At 33.1% G+C, this 18,212-nt stretch overlaps 2 protein-coding genes across 3 annotated transcripts in view; one reads left to right on the top strand and one right to left on the bottom strand.

Moving 5' to 3' along the window:
* Positions 1 to 510: 510 nt before the first annotated feature.
* On the bottom strand, positions 511 to 16,346 carry LOC146541120 (cilia- and flagella-associated protein 43). The gene is made up of 31 exons (XM_085192470.1): positions 16,282 to 16,346; positions 15,567 to 15,730; positions 14,424 to 14,522; positions 14,047 to 14,209; positions 13,645 to 13,855; positions 13,224 to 13,352; positions 12,921 to 13,108; positions 12,475 to 12,577; positions 11,927 to 12,178; positions 11,548 to 11,683; positions 11,027 to 11,190; positions 8,992 to 9,145; positions 8,344 to 8,562; positions 7,913 to 8,124; positions 7,321 to 7,467; positions 6,952 to 7,106; positions 6,538 to 6,772; positions 6,236 to 6,356; positions 5,637 to 5,755; positions 5,379 to 5,546; positions 4,905 to 5,078; positions 4,661 to 4,788; positions 4,365 to 4,559; positions 3,859 to 3,984; positions 3,326 to 3,500; positions 3,007 to 3,165; positions 2,566 to 2,679; positions 2,069 to 2,212; positions 1,648 to 1,800; positions 1,285 to 1,421; positions 511 to 681 (listed from the first exon to the last, which is right to left on the bottom strand). The coding sequence occupies exons 1-31, from the start codon at positions 16,344 to 16,346 to the stop codon at positions 540 to 542; spliced, it is 4,851 nt and encodes a 1,616-aa protein (XP_085048596.1). The 3' UTR covers positions 511 to 539.
* Positions 16,347 to 16,817: 471 nt separating this feature from the next.
* Positions 16,818 to 18,212, top strand: part of tweek (transmembrane protein KIAA1109 homolog tweek) — a 36,192-nt gene continuing 34,797 nt past the window's right edge. For both annotated transcript variants that reach the window (XM_085196464.1, XM_085196456.1), the window contains exons 1-2: positions 16,818 to 16,958; positions 17,042 to 17,265. In XM_085196464.1, the coding sequence (XP_085052590.1) occupies positions 16,957 to 16,958; positions 17,042 to 17,265 (226 nt within the window). In that variant the 5' untranslated portion in view covers positions 16,818 to 16,956. The remainder of the gene's footprint in view (positions 16,959 to 17,041; positions 17,266 to 18,212) is intronic.

Here is an 18,212-nt window from a genome sequence, read left to right as displayed (position 1 = left end):
TTAGTAGGAAAATTACATATTCAATTCTATTTCTCTCACGAATACGAATAAATTCTCAAATAAATTCTCCATTTATTTGTAACAAGGTTTATTTCCAACAAGTACTAACCACATAATAAATGGAAATAGACAAAAAAACACACGATACGATGTACCTATCTTCAGAAAAAAAGTTAGCTTAAAATGATAACCTTTTGAGAAATCCTTAGATCTTCTAAAGTTTTATTATGATTATTGCTTAAACTACATAATAATAATAAAACTTTAGATATTCTAAGGTTGTATGGTGATTTCCCAAAAGTTTTCTGTAGTCAGTTTTTAGCTCGTAGTAGGTACCTAGTACTAGGTTTTCTAAAAAAACTCAAATATACTATCATTTCTCTGAGTCAATATAAAACGCTTACGTTTACAGTTATATCCTTTTCTACTGAGCCACAATGGCCTCAACTCAAAATAATAATACTAATAGAAACATTAAACAAAAGAACAACAATAAAATACCATTTAAACATTACATGAGAAAAACAAATTTAAAGAGCTTAATTAATGGTCCTAAAGCTAGAGAGCGTGGGGTACGTCTTGAGTCGTAGGAGTTCCAACTCGGTCTGCAGCAGAACGATGCGCGTGTGGTTGCTCTGCACCTCGCGGATGAGCTGACTGCGCTGTACTATCGACTCCATGCTGGTAAGGTAATCGTGGTATTTCATAATAAAAATTAAATATATGGGAATTAAGCTTAACGTTATATCTTGCACATAGCATAAACTATTTTTTTGAGGAAATCATAGGACTATATATGTGAGTATATGGTTTAAATTTCAACTCTATATATCCTAGTGATCTTTTTTTCATAAAAATGATATGGAACCCTAAAAATTGTTAAAATAGTGTTGCAAGATGCAGTTTTTAGAGATAATATATTGACAATTATATAAAGACTAGCGGCCCGCTCGCGGTTTCACCCGCGTGACCTATGTTATTATTAATTTCTGTCTCCATGGCTACGTCCTAGTGACGTCTATGCAAAATTTGAGACTCCTAGCATTTGTAGTAATGAAGTTTCATACAAACTTTCGACCCCAAAAACAACCCCTTAGAAGTCGAATATTGCAAATTCCCATCTTAGCGAGCACCTACGACCTATAAGTAACTCTTATGCAAAATTTCAGATTCCTAGCACATGTAGTTTCTGAGATTTCGTGATGAGTGAGTGACCTTTCGATTTTATATATATAGATGAGGCTGGTATCTTTGTCAGTTAGTTTTGAAATAAGAAATATCTACCGTTTCTTAAATATCCTCCTAATTCGAATAGGCTCGAGCGGGTCTTCGTGCAGTTTCTTCTCAGAAACTTTTACATTTAGTGTCACTATCAATTTTTCCAGATTCTGCTTTCGGCCTTCCAATTCAATAATTTTTACCTAAAGCAAGAAAACATTTAGATATTAACGGACAAAGTTATTGAGAAGTTATGATGTATGGCCTATATTATAGTGAACACTGTAATTACAGATTAAAATATTATATAAAATTTTGCACACATATATTTTTTATCGTCTTTATGTCGGTAGGCAGAAAAAAAACATCAAATATTTTTATAATATTCAATCAATACATATAATTGTTTCGTCATCTAACAAAACTCACCTCCAACTCCTCAACTCTATGTATTTGCTCGTTAAGTATCTTGTTGACTGACGTCTTGGAAGCTTCCATTTCCTTTTCCATTTTGACATAGTCCTGCTCGTCGGTGTAACCTAGCTCTTTATTCTTCAGGTAGCTTTGTAGTTCTTTAGGTACCTAAAATAGTAATCTAATGATGCTCAAACGTGGTATTAAAAATGTTGTGTTATTATTTTATATTGTAACGAGGAACAGTAAACTCAACGGCGTTGAGTTCCGTCGCTCAACATGCAATGCTTCAAGAATTCGACGGAAAGTGTAGAACGGAAGTGGAAAATGGAGTGTCTGGACGTGGGGTCCCCAAGTTCCTTCTGTCTACCCTGTTATGTGCGGAATGCAGTATGAAGCTAAAGAAAAATCTAATAACGTTTTTATTTAATGTTACCTTTAGTCTTTGATAGGAGTAGAGCTCTTGTTCCATGTGTCGTAGCTTCATCTTCATTTGCGCGTGTTCCCATTCTTTCGACAAAATACCTTTACGGAAATCTATTTGCTTCCTCATCATTTTTAATTTCCATTCTCCTACTTTCTGATATTAAAAACAAAATAGAGATTTTCGGTACTGTCAAATATAATTATTAAAAATAAATAAAAAATAAAATAACAAAATTTAAAGCTTGTCCTATTTTTATTTTTGTATTGACTCTAAAAAATTTTACAATAACAGTTTTACTTATTTTCTGATATGGTAGTTTAAAAATTAACTAATAAAATAAAACAGCATCAATTTTTTTTCGCATAGGATATCTACCTTAGACAGGAGAACTTAGTGTTTCATTTCTTTGTTTCGCCCGAATTATAGACATTGCGTATTAAGAGGCGAAATTGAACACTGCTGTGCTTAAAAATATTGTTATAAGATTTAAATAGTAGAGATCATACCAATATGACTTCATTGACTTTGTCTATCTCCTCTCGCGGGATGAGAGTGGCGTCCTCGTAGTCCTCCATATGGCCTGTCGTTATAATCTCTACTTGTCCTGCTGGTAACACTAACTGCAATACACATTTTTTGCCAAATGATAATTTGAAGATAAGATAATTATCTTTGGGTAGCGAAAAATCTTCCTACAGGGATGTTACCAACAATAAGTTGCAACAAACATAAGAATTTTGACGTGCCTTATTTGGTCAGAGCGCTTGGACTGGTTGGTTTCCAAGAGGTTCTAATCCCGCTACATGAGAGTGAAATAACACTTTAAAAATGTAATAAAATAATAATAAGTAGAGTTCTATTTTTAAGTAAATATATTTTTTTAATTAAGACAAAAGGCTTTAATAGATTCAAATATGTTTATCTTCTAACTTCTTCTAACTGTTTACCTGCACATCATTGTTCCTGGCGCGCAGTTCGACGTCGCGGCGGTGCTGCGCAAGCATGTCGGCGGTGCGCGCGAGGCGCAGGCGGCGCGCGTTAGCGGCGGCGCGCCACACCGACGCCGTCTGCTCCACGTACGACATCTCCTGGCCCTGGGCTCGCATCTGACGAAATGGGGTTAGAATTTTTTATTCAATGAATGTTTCGCTTCTCTTTAAAATATAGAGATTACACTGTAAGCCGCTCAGGCTTTTAATGTTATTAAATTTCAAGTATCTCAAGCAAGCCACAGTAAGCAAATAAAAATATATTTATTATACTCACTCTGATCTCATTCTCAATTTTAGCGCGACGAAGCTTACACATAGTGACCCATAGCCCCTCATCCATTACAGGGGGCATGTTGCTTATTTGATCCAACACCTCAACACTACAAAGTACCGCATTTTGATATGTAAAAATTAAATTAGTTAAAAAAATGGTCCAAGCCACTAATATTCTATTAAATACTTACATAAATGGGGCCTCCATTTATGTAAGTATTTTAAGCCGTCGTTCCGCAGGGACACAAGCGTGTGATTCTAAACGCAATAGTTGTGAGTTTGATTTGATTCCCACGTGGAGAAAGGAAATAATAAATATTTTCATTTCCTCGCTCTGTTAACGAAAAGCGCGGCGTTGAAGTTCGGCCATTCAACACACAATGTTTCGAAAATTTGGAGGAAACTGGCAAACGAAAGCGCTGTAATGGGAACGAAATATTTTAACACTAGATTCATAGGTTATTACTACCTTGCTATGTGCGGGATACAGTGTGAAGCTAAATAAATAAATATAAATATAAAAAAAATATTTACCCTTTAAAATATTCAATGCAGTCTACATGAAGAAGAATAGGGCGGACTCCAGTAAGGACCGCATTCGCTAGATCATAGAGGACTACTGGTATCATTGTAGCTCTTTGATACCATTTTGGCCTTTTCCTATAAAAAGTAATAATAGTATGCTTTATATTTATTTGCTAATATATATTTTTTGCTTCTGTCAAGTTTCATACGTAGTAAAGGGTAAGTAGAGACAATTTAGAGTCATGAAATAGCTCCTTTATTCCTATGCGTACTCCAGAAATTTTACCAACAAAAAGTTAACCCTGAAAAAATAAAAACCTTTACACGAACACATCTGTTCAAAGGTAAAGTTAAGATGCGTCCATGTTTAGAGTTAAGACACTTTCTTCAAGTAGGAATCGAACCCATAATCATTGCATTTCTAGTGAGTACCTACTATTCATAGTTAATTAAACTTTAAATAACATCTGTTAGTTCAAATATTTCCATCTTTGTACAAAAAAAGCAATACTTACTTAAAAAACTTATAACATTGATCAACAATAATAGGCGATAGATCAGCAAAATGATTCTTAAAAGTCCGATCCAAGTACTTGTCCTTGCTCGCAAGATTATCGTACACCGCCTGACACTCTTCAGTTTGTTCTTGTATCAGAATGAGATCTTTTTGCAGAACTTCCTGTTCACCCTCGAATTTTTTTATGTCTTCCCTGAAATTGAGGTTCAGAATGAATACGTGAATAGGTACGTTAATAGGGATCTATCTTCCTTCTACGTAATAATTAATAATAATTAATCATTTGTATAATACCTCATCTCTTCTAACTTTTCAGCCATTTCGACACGATCCAAATTAGTTCTACGTAAGCGCATCAGGTTTAAGTTTTCTTGTCCAATAACAGAGTCAGCTTTTAGTTTGGTTAACCACATTTCTTTTACCTGAAAATCAAAATAAAGGATTATTTTTAATTTTCCGAGTAAATTTTAACAAAGTTTTTGGGGTGGGCACAGACCACCTGGCCCCGCTCATGACTCTTATACTTGCATGATATTACCTTATTATTAAATTTCACAATTCCTTCGTTAAGCACTTGCGACAACTTGGCGTATTCTGCATGAAGCATTTTTCTATATTTGTCGCGTTCTTCATTCCTGAACGCAACTTTAGCTTCATAATCAAATACCAATCGTAGTTCATCTTCATTGAAATTTTCTGGATCTTTTTCTAACTTTAAAATAAATAGAAAGATAGATTTTTGTGAAATTTATGGTAATTTTTAGCTAAAACATAATTTCAAATAATTGAGCCATAACAATTCACCGGTTTGGCCAGAGACCTGGCCTAAATTAATTGAAAGACATTTGGTTATCATAGGTCGAATTCCCACTTCATACTTTTACTTTCATGAATAGGTAGAAACGTAGTGTTAGATTTGCCACCTTACATGATAACATGAGTCAAGAGATATGGCTGAACATAATGAAATAATGAGGTATATACAAACTATATATAAAGTAGGTGTACAAACCATACAAAGCGGTTTTGGTATAGGTTTCTTGATCTCCTCATGCCACAATTTTTCGAGCACACCGTCCATCATGTACATGAGGGCGCGCTCCTTGAAGTCGTCCTTGGGCTTGGGCTCCGGCGGCGGGATGATCACTTGACTTGGACTTATGTAAGGCTCTATGCTACACTGTAAATTAAAGTGTATTTTCCTAGCAATTACAACAAAAAAAAAACATTAAATTAGTTCAATTGAAATAAATAATCATAGTTATATTACCTCTTCCGGTTCAACTGTGATTAGCTTTAGTGGTTGTTCTTCTTGTCGCCAGTCGGGATTTCGAATCTCAATAGCCAAATGGTGAAAGCTACCACGTAAATCCGAGAGCTTGTTCAATTCTAAGAGCATATAATAATTTTTAAATTTCTTAGGAACTTTTCATAAATGCAGTATGAAACATTGTATCCAATTAATTTATTAATTCTACGATTGTCACATCATTTGATAAAAATAAACAACATTTAATGATACTACAAAAGCTATTTTTTTATTAATCAAATAATCAGCTTAACACAGTATCCGCACACAGCAGAGTAGGCTGAGGGACCCTAGTGCTAAGACACTCCGTGCCCCATTTTCCGTCAAATTCTAGAGGCATTGCGTATTCAGTGCCGCGCTCTGTCTCGATACCAGAGCGAAAAAATAAAAATGTATATTTAAGTTAATATTTCATTTTCTCTACTGGGAATCAAACCCACAACCAGTAACGTTTACAGTCACACTTTGTGCCCCTGCGCCACGACTGGCCTCTCATTCTCTATTATTGTGTCCAAATAAAAAATATGTATATACGAGTATTTTGAACAATCCATATTCACCTTCTATTATAAAACGCAGTCGAGCGTTCCTATCTTTGACAAGATTAACTTCACGTTTCTTTTGGGTCATTAAATCGTTGAATTGCTTATTAAACCACAAACGCATATTTTGAACGTTCAGCTAAAATAAATAAAATATATTTTTAATCTAACTCTGTTGTCATACACTTATCTCTGTTGAGTTCTGACTAGAATTGCAATAGTTCTAAAATAGAAGGATAATAAAGAAAGGAATTGAATATTATTTTTAGCAATCTATAAGATAGTTAAGAAAAATAAATTCCAAATTTAAAAACACCTACTTTAACAATATGCTGCAACCAATTCATCTGCAGGAAGCTGAACGCCATCGTCTGCGGTATCATGAAGGGCGGTATGTCTATGCAGCGGTGCGCGCTTGAGCCCGACAGCACGTAGGGCTCGCCCACCACTGACTCGTCTGGTGTCAGCACTTCCATCATCTGACTCTCCATACTTTTACGAGCTTCCCTCATTGAAATTACTGATTGTGCACCCATTTTGCTTGAAATTGCTGACCTGTGGATGAACGGAGGAATTTTGAAACCTAAACTGTTACGTATATAGATATTGGAATGTCGTCGATAGATTAATTTAAATACTAATATTCTATTAGCCCGGGAGAAACTACTGTTAAAACACTTTGATCCTCAATTTCTGTCGACTTTTCAAAAATATATTAAACAGCACAACATTACGGTAAAGGCTCTTCTATACTAGGCTTCTCGACGGGCTCTTCCCACGGCCTGAACAAGTTTGAATCGTTTTCCATCTCGACACCGCGGAGCGCCTCTATCTGTTGTAGCTCGGGCCAATTTTCGCGTTGAGTTGGTAATACTGCATAATTTTCCACCTAAATTCGTGATAATGTACAAAAGCTTATTTTTATGCTTGCTTGCGTAATAGCCGAATTCACATTTCAATTTATCTTCAAACTGTCCAAATACAAATTGCGAAATTAGAATTAAATAAAAACATTTTGACATGGTTCACCGAATTTATAAATTACACGAAAAAATTAAGAGAATCATGTACAAATTTTTTTATACATATTGATTGTTTCATACCTGATAGTGACTAAATATGGCGTATAACTTGACTCTGGGCGAGAGCATGGAGTCCCAGCACTGCTGCTTAATCCACGCAGTCACCTTGTCTTGAGCTCGGATACGGGCTTCTGTTTCTAAACGGATTTGTTCTCGTTCTTTCTCCGCCTATTAAGAAAATATTTTGTTAAAATAAATAATTAGATATTCATCATTCATCATTATATATCATACAATGTGCATATTATTAGTCTAATCTCAGTATTTCATATTTATAATATAATAAGTTTTACATCAGGCTACTCTTAGTATATTAGAAAATAGGCAAAGGGAAGGCTATTCCTTCGTAGTATCAAAAGATTTTTTGACTATTTTTATATTATATTTTCAGCTTCATCCCCCATATAACAGGTTGGGCAGAGAGAGAGTTGATCTCCAATATCCTCAGGAATTTGAGACACTGCACACTGAGGCCGGGTCTCCAACGCCTTTTCTGTTTAATTATCAGGGCAGGGAAATTAAGGTCATTTATTTCACCAAGCGATCATTGAATTCAATATCATAGGCTTATGTCCTATAACTTTTTAAAAATGTAACATATATAATTTTTCACCTGTTTTATCCTCTCTTTTTTGTGTTCAACATGCAAATTGAACTCGGAGAGTGAGAGCTGGTGTAGCGGACATTCAGAGAGATTCTCTTCAAGCAGCCCTACTACTTGACTTTGTATTGTTTGTAAAGACTTTACGACTTCTTCTCGTTGCCTTTTGTAATCCATCGCTTCTTCCTTGACTTTCTTATCTTCTAGCAAGTCCAAATAGTTTTCTATTGAAAAAAGAAAAGAATAAAATGTCAATAAATATTATTCAAATAAATTTAAATATATACTCGACTGACCAGTTGTTTAACTGGTCTACTAAGCAGTTTTATAATATTAGTTTAAGTATTAATAGATACTATATAAAATATATATAAATAGAAATATAATTTTACTTTTTAAATTAATTTTAAATAAAATTTTCTAAATGATAACAACAAACTCACTATCACTTTCACTGATAATGCTAATAGTGTTGTTAGTTTTCTCGAACATGTCCAAATCCGGCGTCGTATACTGTAAGTCACGTCGTTCCTTCATCCTGTGTAAGTAATGTACCGCAATGTTTTTGTTGTGAGCAAGAGATACTATGAAGCGATTCTCTGAATCAATGAGTGCTTGTTTTACTCCACTCTCGTATCGGTGGGTGACGACAAGTTGGAGTTCTGCAATAATTCAGAAGAAATTAGTAGTATTATAATTTAGTAAAATATTTTTTAGCCTTACCCACTAGCCGTATATGGCAGAATAGAGAGAGAGAGAGAGAGAGAGAGAGAGAGAGAGAGAGAAACAAAATGTTAGGTTCCATTCCCCACGTTCTGTCCGATTTTCAAGACATTGCATGTTAAAAGCTAAGCTGACGCGTTGATTTGTCTTGTGAATAGGCCAAGACAATAAAAATTATTTAATTCCCGAATTTCCCGAATCGAAACCAAAACCGTCATTATTACAGTCAGACGCTATACCACTGAGCCACAACGGCCTAACTAATAAGCATTACCTTTTTAATAATAGGAAATTTATAATAATATACATATTTATAATTTACGAAAGGAATATTATATGAAAATAGTATTTTTTAAAGTTTACTTCACCATATTTCTCAGGGGCGGTCGGCTCCCGCAGTATGACAGTACCGTCAGCACCGAACGTGAGTAAAGCGCCAGTGTTGATGGACGCTACGAAATGCTTCAGATGATGACCGGTTTCTATTATTGGACCCATTTTTACGGACACTGTAACGCCTTTCTGTTAATAAAAAAAATTAACTTTAAATTAGGCAAATACGTATGTATCTTATTAGGAATAAAAAATATAATAGAATAGAAACAAATATATTTTTTTTTTATTATATTAAAATAAGAAGCATTTTACATATATAGATTTATATCATGGTTAAACTGTCTTCAGATTGATTGTGATTGTAAACGTAATAGGCTGTAGGTTCGATCCCCACTCGGGGAAATTAAATATTTAATTAAATTTATATTTCCATTACTTCCATTATTAAGTTCCGTCGCTCAACACGCAATGCTTCCAGAATTTGGTAGAAAATGGGAAACGGAGTGTCTTAACTCTTAATACTAAGTTCCCTCTGCCTACTCTACTGTGTGCAGGATACCGCATGAAACTGATAAAATGGCTTCAGGAAGTGCTTAGATAATAATTATACTTATAGGGTAAAACCGGGATAGATGCCCTACTTTTTGAAATATCCACCTAATTAGATAAAATATATTTTTTATAGGAATAATTTTTATTTATTTAGCTAGCTCAATCCTTTGTGATGAATTACTTATATTTTTTTTTAACAAATCAAATATAGATTTTGCAAAAAATAGCTTTTCGTGAAACACTAATTTTGAGGATAGATGCCTACCTATATGGATAGTTGCCCCACTATGAAAATGCTGGGGAGGATAGATGCCTGCAGAGTAAGGTAGGTGCACTTCATACCGATTAAATGAAAAAACCAAACCAATTGTTAAATAATTCTAATTTTAAAACAGCAATTTTGTTTCCAACAATATAATGAAAAGTATATAGTGTTTTTTAAAATCTTATAATTGCTATTAAATTGTAATATCACAAAAATAGGTAACCATTATTAAAATTTTAAAACATTTGTGTAACTAAAATATAAATTCTTAAGTTTCAACATCCATTATCATATTTTTAAGTTAAATTTTACAACAAAATTACAATTCTTAATAATTTTTGTTGTAAAACACTAATATTATAAATTAAAATATTATAATATCATAAATACTAACATCCACATTGCACAATTATACATTTTTATATTAAAAAGAACAAAATATAATTTTAGTTATCTATTCTAATCATCTATTCTAATTCTCTAATTATCTCAAATAATAATTATTCGTTATTCCAATTTAATTAAAATTTAGCCAGATAGGGTTTTTTATTCTTGCGCAATAATTTCTGAAAAGTGTTCAGGTTTCATGTAGCCAGTTCTGACACATTACACATTAAATCGTATTTTTATAGTTTTCGAAACATTCTAAACATTCTAATGAAACAGTCTAACTTAGTTTTCAATTGTTTTTGCTTTCTCTTAGCTATATCTTTCTTGTGTCTAAAAATGCTAATTTAATAAATACTTTAAAAAATATTTTAAATATATATACCTAACTCCATATACTGAGTATAAAGGGATAGATGCCCCTAAGGGCACCTATACCTCGAAAAATCAGAGCAACTATCCTTTGTGATAGGGATAGATGCCAAGGATTTTTTTTAGTAAATTATAAACAAAATACAATCTATAAGCACCTAGATACAGTCTTAATGAACCAGTACATCGACGTAATAAAAAATATAGCGTAATTGATTACAAATTATAAAGTTATACAACGCAAAATATTAACCTTTAAATCTTTGACGCGTTCACGAATTTTGCCGCGGAGATATTTACTAAAATGTGCTAAACGCGTCCTCATTGCACGAATGTCCGTGAATAACTTTGGTGCGGGAAGACTGTGGCTCCTGCTTGTACAATTATTTTTTTGTCGCGAGTTCGGGAAGTTAGGTATTTTGAAAATGGGGCATCTATCCCACTGCGGCATCTATCCCGGTTTTACCTATATGTTTTTTTTTTTAATTTACCTCTCCAGAAAGCCTTAGCACGTGCATCTGCAAAGTAAGATGAGGCACAGCGAGTGCTTCTCCACGAGACTTTAAGGGTAGCAATTTAGCGTACGGGCCAGCCATTTTGCCCGCGAATTTGTTATCTTTCCCTGTTTCCGCGTTGATGCAAATTATACGTTCACCTATGGAAAACGTTTCTAATAAGAACTGTATAAACCATTTTTTTTAATAAAGTTATAGCAAAAGAATATATATGTATATATAGACAAAAGTGATTTTTGAACATTTAAACTGTAAATGCGACAGGTTGTGGGTTCGATTCCCACTCGAACTGGACTTCGTTTCTTTAATCTGGTGTCTAGGCAAAGTGAGGCTTTGATCATTGAGTTCCACCGCTCAACACGTAAACACTCTGAAGACATTCAGAGTTTGCCGGGAACGAAATGTCTTAACACAAGTTTCACGCTGCTGCTGCTAACCTGCTGTGTGCGGGATGCAGCGTGAAGCTAAAAAAAGAGATATATAATTTATATACTAACCTATAGCATACTTATCAGAAAACAAAACAAGACTGAAAGCTCTGACACAATCTCCTACTTGCATTAGGAAGCAGTCGGCTAGACCACGTCCTAACTCCGTATATCTCACTAAAGACAATTTATAATCTGTTGTAAGCTGAAAATTAAAATTGATTAGGATAAATTATACTAAATAAGATTTATATATTTATGTATATTTTACAAATAAATAAAAAAATCGATATTTAAAGATAAATAATAAAAACCATAGCGATATGAATGAAATGGAATTTAGTGATGAAATTGAACATGTAGAAAGTAAATTAAACATTACTTTTATTACAATTTTAAATGACTTATTTACTTACAAAACAATACGACATTAATAAAATCTTATTACCTTTAAGATAAATATATGTCCGGCAGACATAGCAGCCGCGACCAACTCTCTGCCCCTCGGAGAGAACACTACGCGTGACACAATTTGGTGTGTCAGACACATATTGTCCACTTTCTCTAAGCCATTTTCCAAACTAAAAGTGTATAATGCTATTCCATAGTTGTGACCTACTTCTCCGAAGATAACTAGTAAAGGATCCACGGGACTTGTTTCAAAGGAAACATCTTCACCTTTTATATATTTTACTAATACCTGAATGATAAAAATATCTTAACTATTAATTATGAATATTTGTATAGTGTCTATAATATTAATTATTCTTCATAACTATCTTGCAAATGCAGCATAGAACATGAGGGATCAAATTCAACAAAAGTTTATTAAGAGTAACATCATTGAAGAAAACAAGAATGAAAATTTAAATAAAAACCCTACCTTATTTTTTCATTTCACGCTGTTTCCCAAATGTAATAGGATAAGAGGGAACCTAGCGTTAGGACACTCCTTCCATTATCTACATATATGATATAACATTCTCTTGCACTCACCAGCTTTGCAGATATCACTTCGTAAATACATAAAACGCCCACGTTGTTCATAGTAGCAACGTATTGATAATCTGGGGCGATCAATTGAATCCTCTTGATATTCCTGAGTAAATATTCTGTCGTTATTGAAGCAAAAACTGTGTTTATATTTTATTTAATAATAACATATTTCCCCAATTTAACGGTGAAATATTACTTTTTTTTCATTTCATGTACTTAACTATACAAGAGAAGAGTGAATGTACACGACACGACAGGTTGTGGGTTCAATTCCCACTCGAGGAAGTTAATTATTTGAATTTTCATTTCTTCGCTCTATTGTAGAGACAGCGCGACGTTGAGTTACACCACTCAGCACGCAATGCGAAAGAAAATAGTAATTAATTTTAATTAATTTAAATAATTAATATGCTCTATTAGGTATATAGAATAACAATTTATTGGACCTTTGCTTAAATGTGAATAGTTTCACTTCAATCTTGTCTTCAGATTCGCCTGTAATTTTATAAACAAAACCTTTGCTCGTCCACATGGCCGCCGTGTCTGATGTGGAATTGGACACAAGTCGTTCGACTACATCATCCAGCGTGTACTTCCAGGCTACCTGCCACTTATGTTCTGCTTTTTTGAGTGACTAAACAATATTGGACAAGAAGCGTAATTTATAAGTATGTATTATATTAATAATCACCTACTATTCAAAATTTTTAAAAGCATATTTTAATTCTATTTCTATACTAAAAACATACCCTTAAACATTTGTCCGGACCGTAAATAAGCAGACCATTGGCAAAAGAGCACATATGTGGTATCTGAGCACCTTTGAGATTTTCGGACCAATCTAAGTTAGTTACCATTCCTATACCATCTGAGAGCAGCTGAAATTTAAATAATAATCATTTAATTACATTATATCCAAATATTTAGTTTATTGAATAATGATCATAAGCGAAGTTCTGATATCGCAGTTATCTGAGTGTAAAATGGTTTTGGGTTCGATTTTCACTCGCGGGAATAATTTACATTTAAAATAATATCTTTTTCCCTATTTGCTTTAGTATTACAGGGCTGTGTGATTTATTACTATGTAAATTTCCATTTTTAATATAAGAAATTGCTTAAAGGGAGATAAGAGACCAAATATAGATATAATTATATAATTACACTTACACTATATAAGTTAGCCTTTCCATCAACAGCATACAATTGTCCCTCGTTGCTCCAGCAGGTCGCCATGAGCTTGGGGTCAGACAGCTCCCAACCCTTAGCTTCTTCCTTCGTACGCTTCATAATGAAGCAGCGCTTGTAGCACTGTGCTACTTCCCACACAGTGAGACCTTCGCCCCAACACTGGCATATCATCATGTGGGTGCGGCTAGCCCTGTGTGAAATATGTGAAATTTTCACGATGTACTTGTATGGTATTTTGTATCTGATGGCTTGCCACCGAGGACGTTAACGGACGAGCAGATCGGGTGGAATAGATTAAGTAGGTACGTAGACTCGGGCAACAAACGTCGGTAACAACCAATTAAATATATGTAATATTGTTATTAATATTTAAAATCTCACTTGTAAATCTGCGACCGACGTATTACACCAGTGGGAATGGATATGAGCCGCTGGTGTGTGCGCCAGCTCCATATTGATATGCAGTAATTGGGAAATCCACTGAACCCAACTATTAGATCGGATTCCATCATACACAGGCCTTTGTAGCGGTTTACCTCATAATCTGTTTAAACAAAGAAAACTAAAAAAAATCTATATTATAATCAATTTCACGCTGCATGTTGCCCACAGCAGGGTATGCAGAGGTAACCTAATGTCAAGACACTCTGTCCTACATCGAGTCACTCGCTTCATGTTATAATAATAATGATTAATTTATTTATTTATTTTTAGTTTGCGAATAATAGCTAGTAGATGCTATAATTTAATTTTATTACCTCTTAATGTAGCCAGAATAGTGAATATAGGATAATTCATAATTAATATCCGAGGGTTCTTGGTTTTTTCTGCAAACGCAAACACATGGGAACGGTGACCTGAAATTATGATAAAAAAGATCAAATATATATATTAGATATATAAGTATAATCTATATATATAAAAGGACTTGTCCTCACTGACTGAGGTAAGACGCACGCACAGCCGTAACCGCTGTGCGTAGAAACGTGAAATTTGGACAGATGTTTACTTTCGTAATCTGGACATCCACTAAGAAGGGATTTTAAAAAATTATAACCCTAAAGGGGTGAAATAGGGGTTGTAAGTTTGTATGGAAAATTTTTTAAATCGGCACCGATTTTTATCAAATTTGAAATTTAGATTTTTAAAAATATTTAATTGAATACGTGTTTCATAGTTTTCTAGAATTCTCCCGCTAAGGGTGCAAATAAGGGGTTGAAAGTTTGTATCGATTTTTTTTAATCGGCACCAATTTTTATAAAATTTGAAATTTCGACTCTTAAAAATATTTCATTGAACACATGTTTCATGGTTTATTAGAATTCACCCCTAAATAAGCTAGCGAAGCTGCGCGCGTCCGCTAGTGTTAATATAATTTTAAATATTTATTTCAACTTCACGGTATATTGCCAAAGATGAAATCAAATATGCACGCTGTACATACCTACATGAAGCTATAAAAAAAAAGATTCAACGAGACATAGAATGATAAATATCGACGTAACTTACGCCCACTTATTTTTTTTACCCATATTTCAAATTGTTAAGTATCGTATAAGAATTGGATTTATACGATACTTAACAATTTGAAATATGGGTAAAAAAAATAACATACAACCGTCGTCATCGTGGCTAAGTGGGCCAGCGTCTGACTGTAAACACGATGATTGTGGGTTCAATTTCCCACTTGAGGAAATCAAATACTTAATATTTCTCTCTAATAATAATCATTTCTTCGGTCTAGTGTCGAGGCCAATGCGCGGCGTTTAGTTCCGCCACTCAACAAGCAATGCCTCCAGATTTTGGTGGAAGGTGTCAAGTGGAGTGTCTTAACACTAGGCTCCCTCTGCCTACCTTGCTACACGCGGCATACAGCGTAAAGCTAAAAAAGTAATATATACCTGCAATAACATCAACACCATCTCCTTTACCTTCATCGTTAGCAACATACACAAGTTCAGTATTGCTTTTGAAATTGAAAAATATAATGTAAATATCGCAAGCTACCGCGCATATATCCTTACCAACAAAAGTAAAGCTATTCAATTTTTGTGGAATAGCCCATCTGCAACAATAGCAAACTTTATAATTTATTAGCTGAAATATCATATTGTACCTAAATCCATGTAAATATGGATATGTCCGTTAAATTTAAAAATATACAAATACCTTACATAAATGCGTCTCAATTGTATATAACGTATATTATATATCTTTTAGACCCACATTTATAAACTACTCACAACTCTGAGATCGATCTTGAGATGCCGTTTTCATAATAATCTATACCTAAATGAAAACGGATTCTCAAAATCTATGTCACAGTTGAGGGCGGCTTATAACTACAAGCCTTAGATTCGTTTCTATAGAGTAACATGGAAACTTTCATAAGTTATTTATTACTTTAAATAGATTTTCATGAAGCACTTTTGAAGAGATTATCACAATAAAAATCGAAAATAAATATTTTGCGGGAAAGAAAGCTAGTTTTTTAATTACTTAATATTTATTATTATTATTATAACCATTTTTTACATCCGTATTCATAGAATAAGAAAAATATTTAAAATGGTATAAAAAATATATAGGTTACTATTTGTTTCTATATTACTTTACCTAACTTTAGGATTAAACGCTTCGGATTGCTCTGTTCGGATATCATTTTCAACGCCTTCGGGCATAATTATTTAAAATAAAATAAGAGATCGTTGTGTCTAAATTAAAGATAATGGATTATTAGATATCAAACTTTGCACAGCAATAAATCTTACGATTTATGGCAATTGTTGCTAAGTAACTAACAAGTAATAAAAAAATGTTATTAAAAAAACCTAAAAATAAAATAGTAAAATCACTAATCATTTCATCAAAATCTTTAATCATCATAAGATGTTAATGATATAAAATATTTTATATTTTCCTGGTTTTATATTCTTTTATTTTGTTTTGCCGGACATCTTACATAATTAGTAAATATTGTTTCTTTATCAGAAAATTATAATGTATTTATCTTTTTCATTGTATATTACAGTATCGTTTTTTACATTAAAAACAAGTAAGTAAAATGAAATAATAAATATGACAGTTTAATAATTACTGGACTGTCATTGTCATACGTAAAATGGAACGTAGTAGGCGAGATCTATAGATCTGTCAAAACTAAGCAATGGCAGTGATTGCAAATAAATTGATAAGAAATATTTATTAGAAATGTTAACATCGCCCGAAGTGTTTACTTTTATACTTTCGTATATAAAATGTGAAATTTATTAGTAAACAAATTAATTCAAAATGTAAGGCTATCCCGTTGCTTCTCTCATGTTTTTGTATGAAGGATGACACATAAAGAGTTTATTATTGTGTTTGTATATTATAGGAATTACACCGGATCGCTGAGTCCGGTGGCAGAGAGATGGAACTCCTCGTCGATAGACTTCGCCGAGATAACCATGGACAGGAACTTTGCGCTGTTGCTAGTGTCCCTAATATCATCTATACTATGGGTAGTTTATATAACGTACTACAACAGCCGTGTCCTCGGCTATATACTAACAAGACTCATTAACAAATTTTACTTCCAAGATGAAAATTTTAAAATTGGTAAGTAGGACATATATGCTTAAAGTAAAAATACAATGAGAATGGGGAAAAGGCTAAGATTTATCATTCAATACTCCACATCTTACAAGAACTTTGCCAGAATAAGGAAATACCACTAAACTTACATGATATGTGTTTACATTATGTTTATTATGATAATTAAGAATGCTAATTAACAAATTTTTAAACTTATCTTTTGAAAATTGCAATGTTGTTAATATATAATATTTATTCAACATTGTAACTTTGTATCTATGTATATGTTGAAGGTTAAAGTGTTTTTTATTTAATTCATACTGTGGGAAATTTCAAATAAAGGTAATTAGGAATAAAAATAATGTAATTTTAGGTTTATTGTGCTTTATATTATATAATATGTAAAATGTTACAGGATAATTATTATCCCATGATAATAGACTTTCAATCAATCAATTTGTTTGCTACTCAAAGAAATTTTATTTTACAAGAATTTTATTTCCTGGCTCTAGTGAGGAGCTATACCTCACTATAGTCACTATAGTCACACTCAACATGCAGTGACTCGAGAATTGAATTTGAATATATTACCCTATGTATACATTTGCCTTAATCGAATGCTGTGTCTTAACTTTGGGCTCCCAGATTCTCTCTGCTTATTCTGTTCTATGTTATGGTTACAGTGTACACAACTAATAAAATATTTGACTCCAATATAAATATTTTCTTCATATGCTATAACAAATTTTGGTACCCTATTTTGTCTTTTACCATGTTCAGATGTGAAAAATTGATGTAGTGTTTTGTTCTACTAATTTAGATATATATTTTTATGATATATTAAAGATTATTCTGTTGCAATGCAATCATATTTCTACACATAATAATACATACTAATTAGGTATGTATCTGCTGATAATGTCTTTGGCTGACTAGTCGTAGCTAGTCAGTCAGTTCATTAATCAGTTATA

The sequence above is a fragment of the Heliconius melpomene genome, chromosome 1, assembly GCF_056956725.1.
Source record: "Heliconius melpomene rosina isolate 202511_hmr_F chromosome 1, ASM5695672v1, whole genome shotgun sequence".
Classification (NCBI taxonomy): domain Eukaryota; kingdom Metazoa; phylum Arthropoda; class Insecta; order Lepidoptera; family Nymphalidae; genus Heliconius; species Heliconius melpomene.
The sequence above is the reverse complement of the archived record's forward strand: the minus strand, read 5'-3'. Positions and strand labels throughout refer to the sequence as shown.